The sequence below is a fragment of the Geotrypetes seraphini genome, chromosome 4, assembly GCF_902459505.1.
Source record: "Geotrypetes seraphini chromosome 4, aGeoSer1.1, whole genome shotgun sequence".
NCBI lineage: Eukaryota > Metazoa > Chordata > Amphibia > Gymnophiona > Dermophiidae > Geotrypetes > Geotrypetes seraphini.
Window position 1 is genome coordinate 202663021 of NC_047087.1, and position 20665 is coordinate 202683685.

Here is a 20665-nt window from a genome sequence, read left to right on the forward strand (position 1 = left end):
ACTGCAAAGACATCGCTTACCCCGATTGGGCACCGGCACCAGCACCAATGCACAGGACGTGCCAGTGCCAGAAGATCCTCTCTCGCCTGGGCTGGGCGGTGCGAGGGAGATCCTCCCTCTTCCCTGTGCTGGGCTGGACTGGGCTTTGAGCATTTGCGCATGCTCAAAGCCTTCTGGTCTCGCTCTCTCGGAGAGAGCAAGACCAGAAGGCTTTGAGCATGCGCAAATGCTCAAAGCCCAGTCCAGCCCAGCACAGGGAAGAGGGAGGATCTCCCTCGCACCGCCCAGCCCAGGCGAGGGAGGATCTTCGGGCACTAGCACGTCCTGTGCATTGGTGCTGGTGCCGGTGCCCAATCGGGGTAAGCGATGTCTTTGCGGTGCTGGGGGGGGATGTAGGATCGTGGGGGGGAGGGGGGTGATGCGAGCGGGGGGGGGGAGGATGCCGGTTCGCAGGGCCAGAAGAGGGAGTAAGCGGGGGTGGCGGGAGGAGGTTTTAGCAGCATGCGCGGTATACGCGTGTGCGTGCTATATAGAATTTTTTTTTACAGAGATGCGTTGTTCCCGCGCACTATACGCGTATGCGTGTTATATACGTATGCGCATTATATGCGTGAAAATACAGTAATCTGACTCGGTCTGTTCTCCCAGCAGGTATATTGATATTCTAGAACCTACTGAGATGAAGCATAAATCAAACATTTTTTCACCTGGTGAGTTCAACAGAAATGTCCTAGTTCTGCTCTGCACCCACTATTAGGTGGATTCAGAACACCATAAGAGCCAAGTGTAGAAGGTCAAGGTCAATATTTTTAATATTGTAATCCTAGGCTACATAATTGCATTGTATGAATAGCATTAGTATTATATCTACGTTACATGAATGTTCTTTCATGTTGTCTTTTATGGTATCATTTGTTTTGTCATATTTTTTGTTATATGATTGTTCTACAGCAGGGGTCTCAAAGTTCCTCCTTGAGGGCCGCAATCCAGTCAGGTTTTCAGGATTTCTCCAATGAATGTGCATGAGATCTATGTGCATGCACTGCTTTCAATGCATATTCATTGGGCAAATCCTGAAGACCCGACTGGATTGCGGCCCTCAAGGAGGGACTTTGAGATCCCTGTTCTACAGTGCTATTAAATGTGTTTATTTTTGATACTGGATCATGTTAGTCCAATTGCTAAGTTTTAATTTGCAGTTTTCAAGTTGACCTCATTGGCTGTACTGTATTTATACTTGGTGATTTTACTGTTATATTGTTCACAGAATTTTAAGTTTCATGTCAAACAATACTTGATTGTTATAAGGGTTATTGTAGGGAATTGGTTGATTCGCTGAGTATATTCGGAGTTATCTCTTTATCTGAATCGTAAACAATACTTGCTATACATCATCTTGGGTATATCTCTTCATAGAGGTGGTTAATAAATTCCAATAAATAAACATATTTAACTACCATAATTTTATTTTATAACCAGTGACTGCAAAGTTTTCCATTCTTTATGATATAGCCTAGGAAAATAAGTTGCATCTCTTTTTTTCTTGCTTCAACTGCCAAGCTAGTGTTCTGAGTGAGGGGACCCACCCTCTCTCCCCGCTCCTTAACCAGAACTGAGGGGGCATTTCCTTCTGAGTGTTTTGGGGAGGACATCATCCAACCTCTTGCCTCAGGTGGCAGACTGCCTTGAACCACTGTCTGGGATGGGCTGGGGAGGGGCTACACACATCTGAAGGTTTACCTAAGCCACCGCCCGTGGGGGGTGAGGAGGAACACAGCTGAAGGTAAGCCATCAGGTACCCTTGGACTGATTTTGGGCTGAGTTCCCTTAATAACTTCTGCTAGAAAAGAAGTTGCAACCTCAGCATCTTTAAAGAAAAATTTTTTTTGTCCTACTAAATAGGTGAGTAGCATTTTTCCTACTTCCCCCTCAATTTAAGCCCTACCTGTCTTCTGAAACTTTTGTTGTGCTAAAGGTCTTACAATATCTTGAATGGCAGTGACTGTTTTACAGCACATGAGAATCTTAAGCATTTGTCCTTCTTCACCCCCTATCTATAGTGATAGGAACAATTGCCAACATTTCCGTCCTTATACTGAACTTAACAGAATTTCATGGCACTGATACTAGTTATCCCTGCTGCAGTGACAATTTTAACAAGTTGGCAGGTACTGCACAGAAAAAACAGTAAAAACAAGTTAACTTTTTAATTTTATTTTTCTTTGCACTGGGGGCTTGGACAGGAGGAGGCATTTATGTAGTTCCTGTATATGAATGTTGAATGGTGATACAAGTACACACGTTTCACTTTCACTGAGGAATCACTGCTGGAAAAGCCGCAAAGAAATGCGTACGAACAAGCAATGTCAGTAGCTGCCAGTTTATGCCACTTTGCTGGACTGTACGAGAGATGGGAATGTGATGGTGTGAAGCATCAAGACCCTACAAGCGAGAGCAGCTGACAATATACAAGGTGAGACAAAAGTCACATGTCCAAACAAACAAAATTGCCCTAAATTTCATTTTAGCAGGTCATAAAGTTGAAACCTTATCAACAAAATGGAATCCTTTCATTGCCCGGAGGAGCACATAAGACAAAAGAAATTGGCCATGTTTGAATGACAATAATCCTTTATCTAGCAAGACCAATTTTGATTTATCTGGAAAACAGTTAGGATTACTGTCTATTTCTCTTTGTGAGGACATGAACCAAGTGACACACAGATGTCCTGCCCTCCACTCCACTCTACATAGACATGCAGAATACAGTGATGAGTGAGAGGCTGGCGTGCAGGGCATGAAGATTGGGGGGGGGGGGGTAAGGGAGGAGGATGCACTGACAGCAAGCAGCTGAGGAGAGGTGCTCACCATTAAATGTACACTGGAACTTGACTTCCGTTTCTGGACAGAGCAGTCGGAGGGGGATAAAAGAGAGGGAAAGAGGAAATGGTAATAAAAAGGAGCAGAACAGAGGCTACCAACAAATTAGCAGGGCAGCAAAAGAGGGGATGGCTGTTTGTAACTTGGGGATAGGGGAAAAAAAACCCAAAAAACAAGCAGCAGGGAGGTACACAGAACAAAGGGCAAACAAAAAGCAAAAAACCCAACCAGACAAAACATTAAGCCTGGCCAAGTAGGGAGACAGAACCTTTGTCACACGGGAGGCTCTTTGCATTTATCCATCATCCAAATCTTAATGTACATCAAGGAAGAGAGTCGCCTTGTGAAGAGAAATATCAAGATGCAATACCTTTGGTCACACTTCTTTCCAAGTACAGACAAATGATGTTGGCTCTAACTGCTCAACATTTTCTACTCGTTTCAGATTACAAATTCTGCACTGGCGGGCACACTATAAAAATCCCGTCCCCACACAATGCAGTCTTAGGACAAAGGACAAAATGCCAACTTCAGAGCTCTTAATTGCACAGCTCCACAACAGTGACAGAATAATAATAAAATTTATTTATAACCCGCAATACTTTTCAGTTCAGAGTTGTTTACATCAAGAGAAACTTTCAAACATTGTAGAATACATACACATAATCGATACATAGCCAAAATTTCATTGGACAAATTTATCAAGCATGTAAGTCTTCAAGGATTTTCCGAAAGTTTGACAGGAAATTGTGTTCAAGGACAAATCACTTATAATTTTACTCCAGACAATGGCCTGATAAGAAAAGGTTTTATCTAGAAATCACAGACGAGGCTAGATGATTTGGAATAAGAACCTTGTTAAACTCTAGAATCCATTCTGAAGAAATGTTGTAAGATCAATAAGCCAGCTATTTTTCCATATTCCAAATTACTTATTAATAAACATGTAATTGCCAGTGTGAAACAACATTTTCATCTCTCCAGCACTGTATTGACATCAATCCAACAGTCCTTTGGATCCAGCATATTCACAGAATCTCATCCCTCAGAATGCAAAAGATTCAGCAGAGCAAATACATATATACAAACCAACCAATGGGCCAGTACTGGCTTCTAATATCCTAGTGCAAGGCATTCTACTACTTAGAATTCAGTTTTCTTAATATGAAATCAGAACTACAAGTTCAAGAATGCCTTGAAATAAAAGTTAATAACCAATTCATCATAAAATATAATAATTGGGCAACACATGTAGGCTACAATTTTTAGGGGGGTCTCAAATATTGAGTTTTAAAGAACTACAAGTAAAAAAAAAAAAAGGAATAAAGAAATTTTGAATAAAAGTTAAAAAAAATCTTTACATGCTTGTAATCACTATAAAAGAAATAATATAAAAATAAACATCATTATAAATGTTCCTGAATTATGATAGATATTTATCCAGTGTTTTCCATTGTCTTTTCATTAAACTATAAAAAGATCATATCAAATCATCTTCATATTGTTTAAAATATCAAATCCAATTCTACCACATCTGTGTGGATGAGAATTATCATTCCAATTCTTTATAATCAGTTTTAAGGCAATAGAAATAAGGAAATCAAATAAAGCTTTATTTTCTTCCAATAAATATGTTGTAAGCCTTAATGATTTATATATTATATGTGTGGAAGAAAGATAGTCATTAAGTTGGAAAATGACTAATTTTTCCCCAAATCTCACATCAAAACATTTGAAGGTTGCTACAATAGTATATTAGATGCATAAGAGTTCCAGTTTCTTTGGCATGACCAACATAAGTCTGTTTTGGTAAAATTGCATAACTTAGATTTCCATAAAGCACAACATTGAAAAAGATAATGATTGTGTGGATGGCTGATGACCAAAACAGATTCCAATATTGAGGAGCTAGAGAAACATCCAAGTCTTTTCCTCAAACTTCTTGAGTTTATTTTATTTTGCTGAAAAGTTTTAATACTGTATATGAAGGAAGCACAATGAGAGGTCACACCATTTTTCAGTATAAAGGAATCCAAAAGAGTTAAATTATGTAATTTTTTCAGATGTAATTTCTGAGTAGATAATGCAGTGAGAGTTGTTCAATTAAAAAAACTGAGAATCTGGAAGGTGATATTCTTTTAACTGAGCAAAAAGTTTTCAAATTTCCATTAATCAAAATTTGATTGAGGTAGCATATATTACAATCTTTCCATAAAGGCCAATATATATGAGTTTTATCAATTAGAATAGATAAATTACTCCAGATAATCATGTCACAAAAAACATCAGATGATACAAGTAAATTTGAATGCAAATAATATAAATGAAAAAATTGTGGCTGGTATGACATGGGAATTAGAGGATTTGGAAAGAGCAGATGTGTTAGATTAATACAAAGAGAGAAGTCTTCCTCCTCAATTCCTTTTTTAATTGTAACCATGAGATAAAAGCAACATAATTTTTAAAATCAGGAAAATTAACACCTCCAAAAGTTTTGGAAAGCCTTAGAATTCTAGCTGCAATTCAAGGTGGTTTGGAATTCCATAAGAATTTAAATATCTTATCTACAGGTTTAAAGGAGGAGTCTGGAAGTTTAACTGAGAGCATAGATAGCAAATAATTAATAAGAGGAGCTAAGGTCATTTGACAGATTCCAGACACCCCCCCCCCCCACCAACTTACATATAAGTGGGACCATTTGGATACAGATTATTTAAGTGAGATGAGAATAGAATCTATATTTTTGGGAATAGTATCAGAAATAGTATGACCAAAATCACTCCTAAGCATTTTATAAAAGGTATCTCTATTTTAAAATAATATCTTGATAGAGAGGCATGCATTCTGATCTGTTCCAATTTATTTTGTAGCCAGATAATATATAGAGAGAGTCTATCAAAGAGAGGCTCTGAGGAATGGAGGGGATGGTCGTATATAACAAAAGATCATTTGCACAGGGTGACAATTTAATTTCACAATTACCAATACAAGAGGCTCAATAGCTAAATTAAATAATAAAGGCAAAAGTGGATAACTTTTCTTGTCCCTGTGGACATGGAAAAGGCCTTTGAATTTAAATAATTAAACATTACTATACCATACAGTTTCTTACGCAGGCAGATAGAAAACCTAAAAACTGACAAAATTCCCGGGTCCGGACGGAATCCATCCAAGGGTTCTGAAGGAATTAAAGGAGGAGATAGCAGAACTACTGCAGCAAATTTGCAATCTATCCCTGAAAACAGGGAGGACTGGAAGTTAGCCAACGTTACACCCATCTTTAAAAAGGGATTAAGAGGTGACCCGGGAAACTACAGACTGGTGAGTCTGACCTCGGTTCCGGGGAAAATGGCGGAAGCCCTGATAAAAGAAAACATCGATGAACATTTTGAAAGAAACGAACTTCTGATAACCAGCCAACATGGTTTCTGCAAGGGGAGATCGTGCCTAACGAATTTATTGCACTTCTTCGAAGGAATTAACAAACGGATGGACAAAGGAGACCCCATAGACATCATATATCTAGATTTCCAAAAAGCCTTTGACAGGGTGTCCCATGAACGCCTACTCCGGAAACTGAAGAACCATGGGGTGGAAAGAGACGTACATAGATGGATCAGAAACTGGTTTGCGGGTAGGAAACAGAGGGTAGGAGTGAAGGGTAACTACTCGGACTGGAGGAGGGTCACGAGTGGGGTCCCGCAGGGCTCGGTGCTCGGGCCGCTGCTATTTAATATATTCATAAATGATCTAGAAACAGGGACGAAGTGCGAAATAATAAAATTTGCAGATGACATAAAACTATTTAGTGGAGCTCGGACTAAAGAGGACTGCGAAGAATTGCAAAGGGACTTGAACAAAGTAGGGGAATGGGCGACGAGATGGCAGATGAAGTTCAACGTTGAGAAATGTAAAGTATTACATGTGGGAAACAGAAACCCAAGGTACAACTATACGATGGGAGGGATGTTATTAAATGAAGAGTACCCAAGAAAGGGACTTGGGGGTAATGGTGGACATGACAATGAAGCAGACGGCACAGTGCACAGCGGCCGCTAAGAAGGCAAACAGAATGCCAGGCATAATCAAGAAGGGTATTACAACCAGAACAAAAGAAGTTATCCTGCCATTGTATCGGGCGATGGTGCGTCCGCATTTAGAGTACTGCGTCCAATATTGGTCGCCGTACCTTAAGAAGGACTTGGTGTTACTCGAGAGGGTTCAGAGGAGAGCAACGCGTCTGATACCAAATTTGCCAACTTGGAAAATTAGTCTGACTGCTGTGTTATAGAGCAGCTGCAACCTTTTATACTCCTTTTCAGTGATGTTATAGTATAGAGAGTTACAGTAATCCAAGTATGGGAGAAGAACAGCCTGCGCAACTGTTCTAAAGCAGAACTGGCTGAAGGCGGATCATATTGCTCTCAGTTGTCTAAGCCCGAAGAAGAATTTTTTTAACCAGGGTGTCGATCTGGTCTTTGAAGGTTAATTAGGAGTCCAGAGTGACACCTAGGAGTTTTGAGGTATTCTCAATATTAAGCTTCTCACCTGTAGCCAGTACCAGGTCTGTATTTGGTAGTAAATTAAAGTTGCCAAACCACAGCATTTTAGTCTTGAGTTTATTCAGTTTGAGGATGTTGATTCTGGATAAAGGTATAGTAAATGGATCAGTTTTTATAAAGGTTTCAATAAATCCAAACCATTTTAGGACTCTAAAAAGATATGTCCATCCTACTATGTTGAAGATCTTTTCTGTGTCCATGAGTGTTCTTAAAGAGGCTCATTGGCTCCTAATCACCCATCTGATAACTTATAAAATCATACTGCTCACTTTTAAAATTAAACACTCTCACCTGCCCTTATTTCTAGATAAACTATTAATCCCCCAAAGTTCCCCTCGTTCCTTAAGATCTACTGATCAAAAACTGCTTTTCATTCCATCGTTAAAAGAATCCTATTACACTAGGAAAACTAACTTTGCTATAACTGCCCCCACATTATGGAATTCTCTCCCTCAATTTCTTCGGGACGAAATCCAATTACCAAAATTTAAGATTAATCTTAAAACTTATCTATTTCAAGATGCCTTTGCCAAATCTTAATCTTTACTTGGTTCATTTGTTGATCACTTTCTCAAAACTAACCTTTTCTTCAGCGCATATCTTTCATACCATGCACCCTTACCCCTCGTGTTATATCCCTTCCCTCTATCTCATTTCTTCTAATATTATGTAACTTTTCCCTTCCTCCCCACTCATCCTCACTGTCAGGTTTTGTCAGTACATGTTTTATATGTTTTTTTTTCTTTTTTTTTATTTTTTTCACTAATCTTTCTAATACACCATTAATTAATTATTTCTATCCTATTTCAAATTTTATTGTTAACCGGTCAGATATTTGTTTTATGATCGGGATATTAAAAACCAATAAACTTGAAACTTGAGTGACATTGCTGAACAGATAGAAAGTAAGGTTTGCCTTTTTGTGGATGATACCAAGATTTGTAACAGAGTAGACACCGTGGAGGGAGTGGAAAACATGAAAAAGGATCTGCAAAAGTTAGAGGAATGGACTAATATCTGGCAACTAAAATTCAATGCAAAGAAATGCAGAGTAACGCATCTGGAGATTAATATTCGGAAGGAATCGTATATGCTAGGAGGGAAGAGGCTACTCTGCCTGGAGGGAAAGAAGGACCTTGGGGTGATAGTGTCCAAAGATCTAATGGCGAAAAAACAGTGCGACAAGACCCCACTTATAGTATTGTGTTCAGTTTTGGAAATCGTATCTGGCGAAGGACATAAGAAGACTTGAAGCGGTTCAGAGGAGGGCGATGAAAATGATAGGAGGTTTGCGCCAAAAGACCTATGAGGAGAGACTGGAATCCCTGAATATGAATATCCTAAAAGAAAGGAGGGACAGGAGAGATATGATTCAGACGTTTAAGTACTTGAAAGGTATTAACATAGAACAAAATCTTTTCAAGAGAAAGGAAAATGTTTAAAACCAGGGGGCATAATTTGAGGCTGAGGGGTGGGAGACTCAAGAGCAATGTAAGGAAATTTTTCTTTACAGAGAGGATGGTAGATGCCTGGAATGCGCTCCCGAGAGAGGTGGTGGAGAGAAAAACGGTGATAGAGTTCAAAAAAGTGTAGGATGAACATAGAGGATCTAGAATCAGAAATAATAGTAAATATTGAAGAACTAAGGCCAGTTCTGGGCAGGCTTGCACGGTCTGTATATGGCCGTTTGGTTAAGGATAGGCTGGGGATGGCACTGGCCTTTGACCTAGGGGTTGCTGCGAGAGTGGACTGCTGGGCACAATGGACCACTGGTCTGACTCAGCAGCGGTAATTCTTATGTTCTTATGGCTGGGAGGGTGTAGATAGGCTGGAGTGAGCTTTGAAGGCGACTTCAGTAGTTGGAACCTAAGCACAGTAACCGGGCAGAGCTTTGGATTCTTGCCCAGAAATAGCTAAGAAGAAATTTAAAAAAAATTAAATTGAATCAGGTTGGGTAGACTGGATGGACCATTCGGGTCTTTATCTGCCGTCATGTACTATGTTACTATGTATAATTGTAGATTTATTGAAAGAATGTTTTGTTTTAATTCTGCCAGTGAGTTTTTGTTGTCATTAATTCCTTAACTTGAAGTTCTTGGAAAAGAGTGGACATCAATGTGTCTTCTTTCAGTTCAGTTTGTGACAGTGGTTCTTGCATGATGCACTTAACTCCTTGTTGTAAAAGCAATTCTTTCTTGCAATGTTTCTGAGTTGGAAAATTGTTAAAAGTCTGATCCGATAATTATGAAACATAAGGGTGTTCTTCTTCACCCAGAGTGTGGTAGAATTCTGGAACGCTCTATCGGAGGTTGCTGTAGGGGAAAACACCCTCCAGGGATTCAAGACCAAGTTAGACAAGTTCCTGCTGAACCAGAACATACGTAGGTAAGGCTAGACTCAATTAAGGCACTGGTCTTTGACCTAAGAACCGCCGTGGGAGCAGACTGCAGGGCACGATGGATCACTGGTCTGACCCAGCAGCAGCAATTCTTGTGTTCACACAGCCATCTTGTTTTGAGTTCAGCAGTTCCCTCCCCCCAAGTAGGCCACTATTCTTAAGCCATCCAAAATTCATTGAATGCAGGGTAATCACCTATCATAAATTTATAGTAGAAATACTAAACACATGTATATTTCAAGGCAGTAGCGTGATTCTTGTTTCTCAGCAGGGGGCTCTATTCTCCACAATTTTGTTACTCAAGAGAATTTGAAGCACCTAAGTACTGTATTTATCTTTTACAAATACTAATATTTCTTCTGTAGAGAAGATCCAGACATCTTCAGATTATATCAGTTGGCTGCGTGTGTACAACCAAGGAATATTTTTAAGGCTTTTTGCCACATTGATATGGGAATGAACAGCTGAAGCTAGCCTTGAATCTGTTGGATGGTTTAGAACTGTTGGGCTTTATATTTAATTCTATTTATGACTACCAGTCTAATTCAAAGTTTAGTCCATTTTTCTAGGCCAAAACTAACTGGCTTCTCATCTATATTTTTATTTTTTTTAATTGTGTGGTTTATAAATCTATTGTTCTTGGAAGTGTATCATAACTCTTTACTGTTACTGTAATATACTCCTATCCTGAAATGTAATTCTACTGGAACTGTCCAGATATCTTCTATAATGTAATCCGCCTAGAACCGCAAGGCACAGGCGGAATAGAAATCCCTAATGTAATGTAATGTAATGTAATGATATGAAACACAAACAAGAAGAAACTGAAAAATATTACAACAAAGTTTCTCAAACAAACAGAAATCCTTCATAATATCCTTTCTGGATCTGTAATCAACATACATTGAATGCCCTCAAATGCCTGCTAAAAGAGGAATGTTTTCAACACCTTCTTAAGCCATTTAACATTCTAAATAGACAGCAAATCAATTAACAAGGATTTTCATAATTTGGGGCAGCAGTACCTGTATAAATCTGAATACACATAAAATTTATATATGCATCAGAGATAACTTTATATAGATAAGATATTCATATAAAATGATACATATAGACTCAACAGTAGCACTTACATGAATAGCACTTACACTGCTATCCTTATATGAGTCCAACATATCAAAAATCCAGTCTAAAATTAAAACAGTGAGCTCTGATTATATAGCAATATATACACCCAACGATTGGCCATTCCACTTGGGGGAAATTTTTTTTAAATGTTTTTTTGCAGTTGGCGCCCACTGCCAACCATCATGCTCACTTGGTTAACAACTGCTTAACACCTAGTTCATATGTATCAGTCCAAGACTTTGCCCTGTATAGATAAAGTCTATAATAATCTATTCTTTCATTTTGTTAAAACAGTTGCAGAAGGTAGGTTATGTTTGCCAACTTAATTTCACCCAGGAAAGCAAATAAGTAAAAGCAAAGGATTAAACAGTTTGTAATGGAAGAAAGAATCATAAAAATTCTTTTTATATGAATGGTGTTGCTTGATTAATAGGGAATATAAACTTTTATGATAACTTTAAACATCTGGACAGCCTGAACTTAAAAATATACCTATTTCAAGTTTGTGGCTTTTTATCCTCTCTCTTTTAAACCTGCTGTACAGTATAAAGCTTGTAGGATTTTGTAAGCTGGGTTGGCCAGTATCATTTTTATGTCTTGGAAAGCTGTCCTTTTTAATTCTTTGACATTAAGCTATTGGACCTGCTTACTTTATCTCAGCCCAGAAAGGCAACTAAATGGAAAACAGATATGCATGTATTATACATAATAAATTATATTGGATTGGAGTATATAATAAATGAACAATAATAACATTTCTTTTTAAATACTGGAAAATATCTAGAACATAAGAACATAAGAAGTTGTCTCCACTGGGTCAGACCAGAGGTCCATCCCGCCCAGTGGTCCGCTCCCGCGGTGGCCCACCAGGTCTAATTCCATTTATAGCTAAAGTACAACTTCATCTTTGATTTCTATACTGGATTTTCCTTTTGTGGATTTACCAGTCTGACTTAGAAAAATATTACCTACAGTTAATTTGCAAAACATTTCATCTCTTTCCAAATGCCTTACAAAAATAGTCCTCTTGCAGTTTAATTCCTTCCTGGACAAATCTTTTTGTCATCCACCAGGTGGGCTTCTGCAAGGGTCACATTACAGGACCTTCTTAGCTGCCTTCTATGATATTACCAGGACCTCGCTAGACCAATACTCTTCTATGATAATCATCTCTCTTTTCCTATTCTGCCTCAATGCCATTGGCCTGACTTGTTTTTCACCTGGTTTGAAAGCTATCTGTCTGATTGTGCAATTCAGATCATCCTTATCCCATTCTGGTTTCCCATTTACTACTGTACTTCTGGGGTCTCACTGGGTTCTATACTTTCCTCTGTCATATTTAATATTTTCTTAGCCTCTCTATTCATTATAATTCCATCACAGGGCTGCACCCAATTTTGCCATGCCAATGACATTCAAAACCTTTACTGTTCAACATCCAGTGCCTCTTCTTTATCTGATCTCAACTTCTGCCTTCAGCTAGTATCCCAGTAGCTCAGAGATAATCTTCTCTTCTTGAAGATTTCAAAATGTGAGGCTACTCATTTTCCCAATCCTTAGATTCTTCTGCCACCATTGTTCACCATAAATGGCCCTTCCCTTTAGAGACTCCGTCAAAACTCCTGTCATCTTTGATTCTAAGCTCACCATCAAACCTCAAGTTGATTCAGTAGTGCAGTCTTCCTTCTTTGCCTTAAATCAGATCCGAATTGAAGGGTCATTGCTCTCTCACTTTTGCATCTGTCCACTTCTTTGGAGCATACACATTATAAACAATGAGCTGGGTAGATCCAATCAATAAAGAAGTCTTAAGCCAGCGGCCTTCCATATCATGTGATGAAGACATAATTTTTATATCTGATCGTTTCCTAATAAGCGTGATAACCCCATTTTTCCTACCAGAAGAAGGGGAAAATAGAGGAGAGTGAGCCCAAGTTGGAGCAATTTTCAAAGCTTCAATAGCATTAAGGTGAGTCTCTTGGTAAAATACCACATCAGGTTGATATTGTTCAGTGTAACGCAAGATCTTGAGTCTCTTCACTGGGTTATGGAACCCCTTGACATTTAATGAGAAAAAAGTTAGTGACATTTGTCTAATATTCCTAGATTCAATTGGAAAAAAGCAAAATTAGATATGAATGACAATAAGAGCCAAACATTTGAAATAAAGCTGTAAGCAATCATATAAATAAAAAGAGAAAACCACCTGCAATCAATCAAAACATTACACTCTACAAGAAAACACATAACCCTAACAGGTAAACAAGTAAATCTGTGGGTCAGAAAGCTGAGGGAAAAGGTAACCTTCAGCAACAAAGCCACAGCAGTGCTAAAAAAGATGTGATATGTAAAAGCATCTCTTAGTATCATAGGTACATAACAATGAATAAGTATTAGTTAGACATGGTAAATTCACAAAGGCAGACCTCTGTAAGGCACAACAACATCATTGGAAAGCCATAAAAAGAAAAGAAAGTATCAGGTTTTATCAATCGATGTGGGCTTCACACTTTCAATAAAATCAGCAAGGTCTCCTGGTTGATAAAAGTCCTTGGTCACGTTATTATGGGTGACACGAAACCTCGCAGGGTAGAACATTCCAAATTTAGCCCCTATGTTCTTGAGCTGGGGCCGATAAGACAGCAGCAATTTTCTTTTCTTAGCAGTTTCCTTAGCAAGATCTGGCAATATTAGAATCTTGTTGCCCTCAAACGTTAGAGGAGAATGCAGTTTTGCATGTTTCATAATCAACATGACATGCTGGTGTTTCATAAGGGAGACCAATATGGGTCTAGGAAACTTCTTGTGAACAGAAGTAGGCTGAGGCAGGCGAAATGCACCTTCAAAATTGAGTTTAACATCATCCTCCATGTGCAGCAATTGGGGAAGCAGGGCAGCCAGAAAATCAGTCAAATCACAAGCTTCCCGCCCCTCCGGTAATCCCAATAATCGAAAACTGTTCCTCCTCGCATGATTGTCAGCGGCCTCCAGCGTGGCGATTCGAGATGTTCAAGCGTGGCGATTCGAGATGTTTGTTGAAATAATTGCTTGATTGAAGATTCAGCCACTCGTGTTCTGTTTTCCAGCAGGTTTGATTTTATTTGGGCCGCAGCAAATTCTTCTTTCAGAGATGTAATATCTGCCTTAATATCTGTGACATCCTGTTTAGTGTCCACGAGTAATTCTCTTATAGAGCGCAGCTCCTCTAAAATGGCGGCGGTAGCCGCGTCGTCCGACTTCAACGAGCCGGATTTCACCGGGGACGGCGGTTCAGCACTCTTACGTTTAGATGGTTTACTCGTTGCCATTTTAGCAGTGCTCAGGTGTAAAATCGCTGTATATAAATAGCGTTTAGATGCTTTACCGAGTCAAAATTTGAGACGCACCGCCGGAGCTCGTGCTTCTTGCTTCCTACTCCATCAGGCTCACTAGCGCCCCCCCAGGATCGTTCCATTTGTAAAGGGGAAAAACAATCCATGAAATTAAACCAGTTTCCTAAATGCCTTAGATTAGAAGACATGCCATATTGTAAAGTTTTAAGTCCAGGATAGAGAATGACACTGGGAAAAACTTCTCCCGGTCACTGCTTCGTCCCATCCCTGTGACCACTATCCCCACTCTGTCTACTAATATACACTAATATACTTTATCCTAAAGCAAAAAAAAAAAAAAAAATTAAAGAAATAAATTTTTTTTCTACCTTTGTTATCTGGTTTCTGATTTCCTCATCTTCTCCTCATTCTATTCCTTCTATCCACTGTCTGCCTTCTCTCTGCGTCTTCCTTTTGCTCTGTTACTGTGCCTCTCCCTTCCATCTTCTTCCCTCCGTTCCCCCATAGTCTGGCATCTCTGTCTTCTTCCCTTCCAGCGTCTTCTCACCACACTCTGTTCCCCATTTCCCTTCAGCGTCTTCTCCCCACTCTCTGTTCCCCATTTCCCTTCAATGTCTTCTCCCCACTCTCTGTTCCTCATTTCCCTACAGCGTCTTCTCTCCACTCTCTGTTCCCCATTTCCCTTCAGCGTCTTCTCCCCACTCTCTCTTCCCTATTTCCCTTCAGCATCTTCTTCTCACTCTCTCTTCCCCATTTCCCTTTAGCGCTAATAAAGGATCGCATCATTGACCATCTTGATGGACACAATCTGATGAAGACCAACCAGCATAGCTTCAGCAAAGGAAGATCTTGCTTGACAAACTTGCTGCACTTCTTCGAGGGAGTTAACAGGCAGATAGATAAGGGTGACCCGGTTGACATTGTATATCTGGATTTTCAGAAGGCGTTCGACAAGGTCCCTCATGAAAAACTACTTCGAAAAATTGTGAGCCATGGAATCGAGGGTGAAATACTCAAGTGGATTAAAAACTGGTTGGCAGATAGGAAACAGATTGAGGGTAAATGGACATTACTCGGACTGGAAAAACATCACGAGTGGAGTGCCGCAGGGTTCGGTGCTTGGACCCGTGCTCTTCAACATATTTATAAACGACCTGGAAAGTGATAAAATTTGCAGACGATACAAAGTTATTCAGAGTGATGAAGACGCAGGATTGCGAAGACCTGCAATGTGACATAAACACACTCGAGAAATGGGCTGCGACATGGCAAATGAGGTTTAACGTGGATAAGTGTAAGAAGATGCATGTTGGTAACAAAAATCTTATACACGAATACAGGATGTCCGGTGCAGTACTCGGAGAAACCCCAAAGGAAAAGGACTTGGGAGTACTGGTCAACAAGTTGATGAAGCCAACCGCACAATGTGTGGCGGCGGCAAAAAGTGTGAACAGAATGCTTGGAATGATTAAGAAGGGAATCACGTACAGATCGGAGAAGGTTATCATGCCGCTGTACCGTGCCATGGTATGCCCCCACTTGGAATACTGCGTCCAGCACTGGTCGTCGTACTTAAAAGAAGAACACAGTACTACTTGAAAGGGTCCAGAGAAGAGCGACTAAAATGGTTAAGGGGCTGGAGGAGTTGTCGTACAGTGAGAGAGTAGAGAAACTGGGCCTCTTCTCCCTTGAAAAGAGGAGACTGAGAAGGGACATGATCGAAACGTTCAAAATAATGAAGGGAATAGACTTAGTAGATAAAGACAGGTTGTTCACCCTCTCCAAGGTAGGGAGAACGAGAGGGCACTCTCTAAAGTTAAAAGGGGATAGATTTCGTACAAATGTAAGGAAATTCTTCTTCACCCAGAGAATGGTGGAAAACTGGAACGCTCTTCCGGAGGCTGTTATAGTGGTAAACACCCTCCAGGGATTCAAGACAAAGTTAGACAACTTCCTGCTGAACCAGAACATATGCAGGTAAGGTTAGACTCAGTTAGGGAACTGGTCTTTGACCTAAGGGCCGCTGCGGGAGTGGACTGCTGGGCACGATGGACCCAGCAGTGGCAATTCTTATGTTCTCTCCACACTGTCTTCCACATTTCCCTTCAGCTTCTGTTCCTCTCCACCCCCCTTTAGCATCTGTTCCATTCCTTTCTACCACCACCCATCCCTCTCGCCACCCCCTTCAGCGTCTGTTTCTTTTCACTGCCCTTCAGCACCCTTTGCATGGTCCGACCTTCTCCCTCCCTCCCTCTTACCTTTGTGGCGCGTTACAATGTAATTTGTGCAAGCCACTGGAGCCTGCCTGAAGTCATGTGCGTCTGTGGGTGGAAGCTTCTCCTCTGATGAAACTTCCGGTTGCATCAGAGGAGAAGCTTCCGCCTGAAGACGTATGCGACTTCAGGCAGAATCCAGTGGCTTGCACAAATTACACTGTAATGTGCCACAAAGGTAAGGGAGAGGGAAGGAGATAGATGCGACCAGGAGAGGGGCTATGCGATCGGTAACCACGTGTGTTCCTTCCCTTAACTGAGGAAACAAGGCCATTCACCACTCCACGGGGTGGTAGATGGCCTTGTCCCTGTACCCGCAGTGAGCACTTTCTTTTCCCCACTTTTTCGACGGGTTACCCGTGGGTAACAGCCACCGTGTCATTCTCTAGTCCAGGATCCACAAACCTCCCTGTTGCCAATTACATTACATTAGTGACTTCTATTCCGCCTTTACCTTGCGGTTCAAGGTGGATTACACAAGAGTTGATTAAGATATTAAGAAGTACAAGTATGGAAATTCACTTTAACCTTTCTTCCTTCCCCCCAACCAAAAGTGGACCAACAAATGATACAATGATTTAATATCTGTAGGCTGCAACTATAATGGAAGAGTTTGCAAACAATACAGCTATTTAGGAAAAATAAGCTAATGCGTCCCATAAGAGAAAGGGGAAGAGCCTTCCATTGCTGAAAGTAAGATTGGGTAGTGGAAAATAAACGAGAGAAGTTAAGTTCATACAATGTAGCAGTATCAGTGTATACCCAGATATTTGAAAGAATTTTGGGCCTTATTCAGGGGACAATGAAAAGGCTCCCTAGGACATTAACTTGGTACTGTTTCTAAATATTCCGATTTAGCAAGATTCAGTTTGAAGCCAGAAAAATCCCTGAATTCAGCAAAGGTTTCCAGCAGAGTCTGTGAAAACTGTTCAGGATGGATGATATGTACCAGTATGTTGTCCGCAAAAGCCGATAGCTTAAATGTCTCGGACCCAATGGTAACCCCTCTATCTCCGTGTTTAATAGAATATCCCTAATTAAGGAATAAAAGACCAAAACAAAAAGGAGAGGAGATAATGGACAACCCTGTCATGTGTTCCTATTCACAGCAAATGAATTCAAAATGCAACCATTCATAGCAATTTTTGCCCTAGGACTATGGTAAAGTGCTCAAACACCTGACCAAACTCCCCCTGAAAATCCATAAGCGCGGAGCGCCTCACACATAAATGCCCAGTTAACTCTATCAAAGGCCTAAGAGATAAGTAAAGGCGGCACAGAATCTCACGTCACTTTTTCCAAAGACAGTATGATCCACCTAAGATTCTTCAACACTGTTCAACCCTGAACAAATCCCACCTGAGAACTACTAAAAACTCTGGTAAGACCCAGGCCATTCTATTTTGCTAAAATCTTTGCAAAAAGTTTAGCCTCATAAACAATCAAGGAGATAAGACAGGAGAATCCAAGGACTGGGGATCCTTCCCTGGTTTCAAAAGCACAATAATGAGAGCTTCTTATAAAGAGTCCTGTATCTTTTCCTCTTCAAGAAAAGAATTAAACACTGTTGAAGACAGCCCAAGATTGCCGATTGGAGATCTTATAAAATTCAGCTGAGAGGCCACCCCCCAGTGTACCTTTTAAACACTTCAGCTCTTTGCTGGCAGCTAGAGAATGACATGGTGACAGAATTTGTCACCATCCCCATGGATAACCACAGGAAACAATCCCGTGTCATTCTTTAGTGTCTATCTCAACCTTAGTCCTTCTACACCAGCATTCTTCAATGCCAAGGTTGAGGGTCAGTGGTTGTGCTCATTCATACTCTAATTTTTCCCTCTCTTTTTAAAGAATGACTTGAGGGTGTAGGAATGGGAATGGGACGGTGACAAATTCTATTATCATGTTATTCTCTCCTGGTAGCGAGCAGCAACTCATGCACACTGCTGCACTGGCACCAGAGCCTTTCCTCTAATGTGTGTGTGTGTGCGTGTGTGTGTGTGAGGGGGGGGGTTGACCGATGTTAGATTATTTGTGGATGGGCGGGGCTGGGTTCTTATACTCAAATCACTTTGGGCTCAGACCCAACTTTGAAACTCCATGTCAGTCAACTACATAAGAACATAAGAATTGTTGCTTCTGGGTCAGACTAGTGGTCCATCATGCCCAGCAGTCCGCTCCCGCAGTGGCCCTTACCTGCGTATGTTCTGGTTCAGCAGGAACTTGTCTAACTTTGTCTTGAATCCTTGGAGGGTGTTTTCCCCATTAAACCTTTCCTCTTCAAAAATTGCTTCGAGACGGACAATTTTGGGGGGATATTATGAGCAGGACAGCTTCAAAGCACAAGCAGCTGCTGATTCTTGAAGCAAATCATGCAGCATCCACCAAAAAGAAAGATCCCATCTCCAATTTGGCAACCTCTTGGTTTACCACCTCTGCTCTGTTGAGGGATTTGGCCAGGACTTTCTCCGCCCATCTAAAGCAGGTCCTAGCCACCAAATTTCCACAGATAGAAGCCTGAACTGCCAGAGAGAAAACATCAAAACACTGCTTCTATAGTCCTAAGGGCCCTTCAACAACATACAAGAACCATGATCTTCTTACTAACTGCAAATACTAGGGCATCTACAACAGGAAGGTACAAAAACTTCCTATTCTGATCTTTCAAGGGATACAAGTGAAACCATCGACTAAGCAATATGACAGGGGTCATCTGGAGCATCTCACAGTATTTGGATAATATGCCAAATGTCCTAATTCATCAGAAAGGACCTGCAAGATGCTCTTCACTAGAGGATCCTCTTCACTAGAGAATCCTCTTCACTAGAGGAACCTGCTCTGAGGGCTCTTTCTCAAACTTTAACACAGCGGAACCTGCAAAATGTGCTTTGGCTGCTCATCCCTATGGAAAATTCTAACCTCCCATTGGAGGCAGCTGTTCCATCCAGGAGTTGTCACTAGATTTTCCCTGAGATCTGGGACTGCTTCCCCCAAATTTGGCTCAGAGCACTCTTCCATGGGATCTGGTTCACAATCCAAATGCTGCCACTTTGAAACGCTGAAGCCCTTCCATGCATTCACAGAACCTGACTATGGAGCTACTTCCTTCTCGAGACAAATGGTCTTATACACAGTAAGTATGAAATCCAAAGGAAAGCCAATGTTCTAAGCAGCTAAAATCGCCTTTGGGACCACTGACCCTGCAGCAGCACATATACATCCACCTGTAGTGGCTGCTTTGAACCTGAAGTTTCCTCCAAGATTATAGCAGTTCATACCAAAAGAGGGAGCTGCCAACATGTCTGCCAATCAGTCGCCACAGGTAGCCTCAGCTTCCAAGCAACCCTTTGATGCGAAAGGAGAAGAAAAAATACCTCAGAAATCTAACCACACACAAAATAACCATCCTTTATTATTTTTTCCTTTTTATATTTGCTTAACTTTTTATCTTCAAAAATATAAACAGAACTTATCTGCTGACTGTAAATCAAAACAAGCTCAACAAAGGCCTTTGTTTGTCTCGTCACTGCATCAGGAAGGTATATTACATTTTCAACCACTTTTACCTTGTAAGACAGAGGTTCTGCACCTCCAAGAAATGCGAGAAGAGTTCAAACAGGGTACCGAAAATGATATCTGAGGATGGTTTTAAAATGATATCTGAGGATGGTTTTGGTATCGTGGCCAAGCCTGAAACCAAATTGACTAGATGCAACATGTAAAATCATTCCACATGTTGTAGCAGTTGATGGAAACCCACCATTTCAGTGAGTTTAGATAGGAAAAGGACATTCAATGGACTGGAAAAGGACTGTCCTGTAATTGAAAGATTCAATATGTCTAAGGAAGATTTTTTCAAAATAATATCTGGATTTTGTTCACGCATTTTTCAGCAGTAGCTCAAGTTGAGTTACATTCATTAGAATCTAAGTTCTGTTGAGCAGGGATTGTACAATACAGTGCTGTGTACATCTTCCAGTGCTACGGAAATGATAAGTAGTAGTTGGTGCACTAGTTACTTCCCTTTCCCTGTACGGCTTACAATCTAATCTTATACCTGAGGCAATGGAGGATTAAGTGACGTAGCCAAGA

The 20665-nt window shown here is 40.5% G+C and overlaps 1 protein-coding gene across 19 annotated transcripts in view; it reads right to left on the reverse strand.

Moving 5' to 3' along the window:
- Positions 1–20665, reverse strand: part of CAMK2G (calcium/calmodulin dependent protein kinase II gamma) — a 543897-nt gene that overhangs the window by 79888 nt on the left and 443344 nt on the right. For 7 of the 19 annotated variants that reach the window (XM_033940484.1, XM_033940486.1, XM_033940504.1 and 4 more), the window contains one exon: positions 2869–2901. The exons of the other annotated variants lie outside the window; for them this stretch is intronic. In XM_033940484.1, the coding sequence (XP_033796375.1) occupies positions 2869–2901 (33 nt within the window). The remainder of the gene's footprint in view (positions 1–2868; positions 2902–20665) is intronic. 19 annotated transcript variants of the gene reach the window in all.